Here is a 5917-nt window from a genome sequence, read left to right on the forward strand (position 1 = left end):
GGGTGGGGTGGGAGGGGGGGGGGGGGTGGGCTGACGTTGAACAAGGCTTTCGGAGGATGGACAGTTTCCGGGTTTGGGGTGGTCTTGTGATTTAAATACCTCCTGTGATCGGGTTGAGTTTTATGGCAGTGAGGCGTGGAGAGTCACTTGCTGTGAGGTAGGACAAGACGACCATGAATATGCTGGTGACTACGTGTCTTTCCACGGAGGAAGACAACAAGAAATACAGACAGAGAACATGTAAGCCAAGGAACCTCGGAGGACGAAGAGGCTTTATTACTAAGTAGACCGCATTTCATGCTGGTCCTAGAGGCTGACTGGAGGAGGACTGGAATCTTAAGTAGTGGGCTTGCATACTGCACTACAACCTGGCTGCAGGACCCATACAAGACAGAAGGTTGGATTCGTGTTCCTGGAGCTACGTAATAGGAAAATGGGCCATCGCGTCCCTTAAGTTGAAGATTTGGCAGTTGAGTCACCAAAACATGGAGCACATCCTCTCAGACTGTGAAGAAGTTGGCAACATGCGCAATGTCCAAGGGAGCTTGAATCCGAACATGAGAGTGTGACTTCGGCCTTTGGAGGGCTGGATGTTCCGAAGCCCATCCCGGGTGCGCAACGAATTGACACTGTGCATTTGCTGGAGTTTTGTATTCTTGCCACAGTGCTTCCGCCTCCGGCACACTTTGTCAACACGCGGCTCCAGCGAGGCTGCGGCAGCCAGTCACAAGGCAGTGTGGCGGCTGCGACGGCTCCGCCTTGAATGTCAACGTCAACCTGGAACTCGCCGTCTCAAGTCGTCTTCCGGCGTCTCCATCTCCGTATCCAACCTCAACCTTCACTCCATCAACCCCTCGACACCGCCATCGCCATCCCCATCGCCGTGGTCATCGCCACGCCCCAACGACCGCGATGGCTCCGGCACGGGATACCCCGTTCCGCTCTGCGGACATGAGCATGGTGCAGCTCTACATCTCCAACGAAATCGGCCGCGAGGTTGTTAACGCCCTGGGCGAGCTGGGTCTCGTCCAATTCCGCGATGTGCGTTCTTTTCCCTCCCCCATCCAATTCCTTCCCCCTCGATGCCCTGCTGACTGTGTCCCAGCTCAATGGCGACCTCACCGCTTTCCAGCGCGCCTTTACCAAAGACATCCGCCGCCTGGACAATGTCGAACGCCAGCTTCGTATGCCCGCCTCTTCCTTGATCGACGCCACTTTGCCCTCATCAATGCTGACAATTCATCCCCAGGCTACTTCCACGCTCAGATGGAGAAAGCCGGAATCCCCTTGCGCAAGCTCGATCTTGACGTCGATTCCCTTGCCGCTCCAACCACCTCCGACATCGACGAGCTCGCCGAGCGTTGCCAATCCCTCGAGCAGCGCGTGTCCTCGCTGAACGAGAGCTACGAAACCCTCAAGCGCCGCGAGGTCGAGCTCACCGAGTGGCGCTGGGTCCTGCGCGAGGCCGGCGGCTTCTTCGACCGGGCCCACGGCAATGTTGACGAGATCCGCGCCTCCACCGACGGTGCTGCCGACGATGACGCCCCATTGCTTCATGATGTCGAGCACCATATCAGCGCTCCCGAGTCCCAGGCTGAGCGTTCCTTCTCCGGGATGAACATCGGGTTCGTTGCTGGCGTCATTGCCCGTGACCGGGTCGCTGCTTTTGAGCGCATTCTGTGGCGCACTCTGCGCGGCAACCTCTACATGAACCAGGCCGAGATTCCCGAGCCCCTCATCGACCCTGCCACCAACGAGCCGGTCACCAAGAACGTCTTCGTCATCTTCGCCCACGGCCGCGAGATCCTCGCCAAGATCCGCAAGATTTCCGAGTCCATGGGTGCCGATGTCTACAGCGTCGATGAGAACGCCGAACTGCGCCGCGAGCAACTCGCCGAGGTCAATGCCCGTCTTACTGACGTCCAGAACGTCCTGCGTAACACCGAGGCGACCCTCGACGCCGAGTTGGCCCAGATCGGCCGCTCCCTGTCCGCTTGGATGGTGCTCGTTGCCAAGGAGAAGGCCGTCTACGACACCCTGAACCTCTTCTCGTATGACAGCGCTCGCCGCACTCTCATCGCCGAGGCCTGGTGCCCAACTCACGACTTGCCGCGCATTCGCGCCGCCCTTCACGACGTCACCGCCCGCGCCGGCTTGTCTGTTCCCTCCATCATCAACGTCATCCGGACCAACAAGACCCCGCCGACCTACCTCAAGACCAACAAGTTCACTGAGGCCTTCCAGACCATCGTGAACGCGTATGGTACCGCTACCTATCAGGAGGTCAACCCGGCCATTCCCGTCTTCGTCACCTTCCCCTTCCTCTTCGCCGTCATGTTCGGTGATCTCGGCCACGCCCTTATCATGCTGTGCGCCGCCCTTGCCATGATCTATTGGGAGAAGCCCCTCAAGAAAGTCACCTTCGAGCTTTTCGCCATGGTCTACTACGGACGCTACATTGCCCTCGTCATGGCCGTTTTCTCCGTCTTCACCGGTCTCATCTATAACGATATCTTCTCCAAGTCCATGACTTTGTTCCCCAGCGCCTGGGAGTGGGTTGTTCCCCCAGACTATCGTCCGGGTGTGACCGTCACCGCCCGCCTTCGCGACCCGAACTACCGCTACCCCTTTGGTCTCGACTGGCGCTGGCACGGAACCGAGAATGATCTCCTCTTCACCAATTCGTACAAGATGAAGATGAGTATCATCCTCGGTTGGGCCCACATGACCTACTCTCTGTGCTTCTCCTACATCAACGCCCGCCACTTCAAGCGCCCCATCGACATCTGGGGCAACTTCGTCCCCGGCATGATCTTCTTCCAGTCCATCTTCGGCTACCTTGTCCTCTGCATCATCTACAAGTGGTCCGTCGACTGGCTCGGCACCGGCCGTCAGCCCCCTGGTCTGCTGAACATGCTCATCTACATGTTCCTGCAGCCCGGCTACATCGATGTGCCGCTCTATCCCGGACAAAAGTATGTCCAGACGTTCCTGCTGCTGCTCGCCGTCGTTCAGGTACCCATCATGCTCTTCCTTAAGCCTTTCTACCTCCGTTGGGAGCATAACCGCGCTCGGGCGAAGGGGTATCGCGGCGTTGGTGAGCGGGCTGCGGTCAGCGCCCTGGATGACGAAGACGAAGATGGTGGTGCGCACGGGAATGGTGCCAGGAGGAGCCTGGATAGCGACGGCGAGGGTGTGTCGATGCTGGCGCATGGCGTGGATGATGATGATGAGGGCGATGGGCATGGACATGGCCATGGCGAGGAGTTTGAGTTTGGTGAGGTGATGATTCACCAGGTTATTCACACTATCGGTATGTTCTCTCTGTCCTCTATCACCAGTCTTGAAACGAGTGGTAAAGCTAACTAACATAAAACAGAGTTCTGCCTGAATTGCGTCTCCCACACGGCCTCATACCTCCGTCTCTGGGCCCTGTCGCTCGCCCACCAGCAGCTCTCGGCCGTGCTGTGGTCCATGACCATGGCTATCGCGCTCAAGGGCACGGGCATCGGCGGCGCCATTTTCCTGGTGGTCGTCTTTGCCGCCTTCTTTTTCCTGAGTTGCGTCATCCTCATCATCATGGAGGGCGTCTCGGCCATGCTGCACTCGCTGCGTCTGGCCTGGGTCGAAAGCTTCTCCAAGTTTGCCGAGTTTGCGGGCTGGCCGTTTGCGCCCTTCAGTTTTAGGGTCTTGTTGGAGGAGAAGGAGGAGTTGAAGCCTTATTTGGGGTAATTTCTCGGCTCTTTTCCTTTCTGTTCTTTACTAGGATTCTGGGCTGTACTGGGTAATTGTTGGAGGGGGTTGTGTATGTATAGTAGTAGTTTGGGCTTTTATCTAGAGAGCATTGGATTCAAGTGTTCATTGTACCGATGTGTCCACATCCTTCTTCTGCCTCATAGTGACTGTCAGGTTTTATCCTCAAAACGTCTCTAGACAACACTCACTGGGTTGTCCTAGGTAAGTTCAACATGAAGACATCCTGCAAGTTCCGATAAAGAGAAACTGACATAACACAGATGTCTTGAACCCGATATGTCCAGGGCTACTCACCCGACTTTGTTCAATGAGCCCTGGATCAGGTAACTACCTGTATATACTCTCTTCTCTGGTCTCCAGAAGCACTCCCATTCTCTCTAATAACGTCTCTTCGAACCCGGCCGGGCTACTTCCTTTCTCCTTCAGGTCCCCTTGCGCGTGTTTATCAGCAGCTTAGTCTCGCAATTATTTTTGTTTGTCATATCGGCACCGGTTGTGGATGTCGCGCTATTGGTACCTAACATAACGTACAGCGCTCGTCACGGTTGCAACGACCTTCTCGGTGACTTTGATAGGTTGAGGTTGGTGGTGGCGGGGGTCTTTGTCCCGGTTTTGTTGGTCTGAGGGCCGATAGCGGTCTCGGGAGTGTTCATAAGATCAAGATCGATATTGGTCCCGGGAGCTGTCGCGAGAACTGTCGCGGGGGTCGATGACGAGAGTGGTAGTGATCGTCCTGGTCTTGTCGGTCTGTGGGTTCGATACCGCTCTTGGGAGCTCTCTTGAGAGAGCTACCGGGTGTTCGATGGCTGTGATATTAGTGGCCGTCACTTGTGTCACGTCCCGTCTGTCTGCGATTTGGTATCGGCCTCGGTGAGCATTCCCCGAAATCTATCGCGGGACCGACGACGATGGTGGTCATCGTCGTCCCGGTCTGGATGTTTTTGGAATGATGGCGTTTAGGGGAAGATTAACGCTAGCTTTCTGGTGTAAATAAACAGGGGCAGAGCCGACCTGACTTTGTGTTGAGAGTTCGGCCGACGGAGAAACTAGCGAAGGGGCAGTTGATAGTAAGTAGTTCAGGATGTCTGCGGTCGTTTAATGATCTTTTCTCATCGACTTGGTCGGCCGGGATTCGATAACTGTGCCTTAAAGCGTATAACTTGAACTACATTACTGCTCTCAACCTTTGGTCAGAAACGTAGTGTTGACTTCAGTTTGAGATGGAAGATCCGAAAGACCTCACATCGTCTTAGTCCTCGCTGCAATGGAATGGTTGGTCAAGCGGGTATCGTCTATGAACAGTAGAAGCATAAAGTACATACATTCAACTATCGATCCTTTGACAATGATCTTATCCCGATAGCCTCAAGGCCAGTGACGACGTTCATCCTGGCCCTGGCCCCAGGAATGAGTCACTCAGGAGCAGCCCCCGTCCCTCTTTTCTTTTCTTCTCTATCTCGCCTCGGGAACAGAGATGCCTCGCAGCCAGGTAAGCACCCTCATAACAAGACGTGACCATGCCCATGAACTCATCCAGGGACCCGGCCTCCGACGTCCGGGGTAACCACTGCTGGACCCGCACGTCGACGCTGTACAGAATGAGCCCCACGATGCCCTTCCAGTTGCTGTAATCCCTGCGGAGGGCGCCGGTTTCGCGCGCCAGAAGCAGCTTGCGGAGGAAGTACTGCGGAATGGCATCCGCGTGCTCGGCGGCGCCGCGCAGGGTGAGGCGGGTGTTTTTGAACTTGTCGACTGCGATGTTTGGGGGGCTGGGACCGAACCGGGAGAGGAGCGCGTCGAGCATGGTGGTGAGCATGGCTTCGGCGGTTTTCTCGCGCAGAGTTGGGAGGTCGTCGAGACCTGAAATGGCGAGTCGGCGATCGGTGTCGCCGATGAGACGGAGCTGTTGGTCCACCACACCGTGGAGCGAACGGGTGGTGCTGGAGGGGAGGCGGCGGCCGCAGGCACAATGGGTCGAAGGAGGATGGGTATTTGTGACGCCGTAGTTGTTGTTGTTGTTGTTGTTGTTGTTGTTGTTGTTGTTGTTGTTGTTGTTGTTGTTGTTGTTGTTGTTGTTGTTGTTGTTGTTGTTGTTGTTGTTGTTGTTGTTGTTGTTGTTGTTGTTGTTGTTGTTGTTGTTGTTGTTGTTGTTGTCGTCGTG

General features: G+C 55.8%; 1 protein-coding gene across 1 annotated transcript; it reads left to right on the forward strand.

Annotated features, from left to right (window-relative positions):
- Positions 1–912: 912 nt before the first annotated feature.
- VTJ04DRAFT_8561 (uncharacterized protein) lies at positions 913–3732 on the forward strand (the record flags this gene model as incomplete). The annotated part of the gene is made up of 4 exons (XM_069367012.1): positions 913–1041; positions 1106–1184; positions 1250–3313; positions 3380–3732. The coding sequence occupies 4 exons, from the start codon at positions 913–915 to the stop codon at positions 3730–3732; spliced, it is 2625 nt and encodes an 874-aa protein (XP_069215383.1).
- Positions 3733–5917: the final 2185 nt, after the last annotated feature.

This window comes from Mycothermus thermophilus (genome assembly GCF_041956435.1).
Source record: "Mycothermus thermophilus strain CBS 625.91 unplaced genomic scaffold VTJ04scaffold_6, whole genome shotgun sequence".
NCBI classification, from domain to species: domain Eukaryota; kingdom Fungi; phylum Ascomycota; class Sordariomycetes; order Sordariales; family Chaetomiaceae; genus Mycothermus; species Mycothermus thermophilus.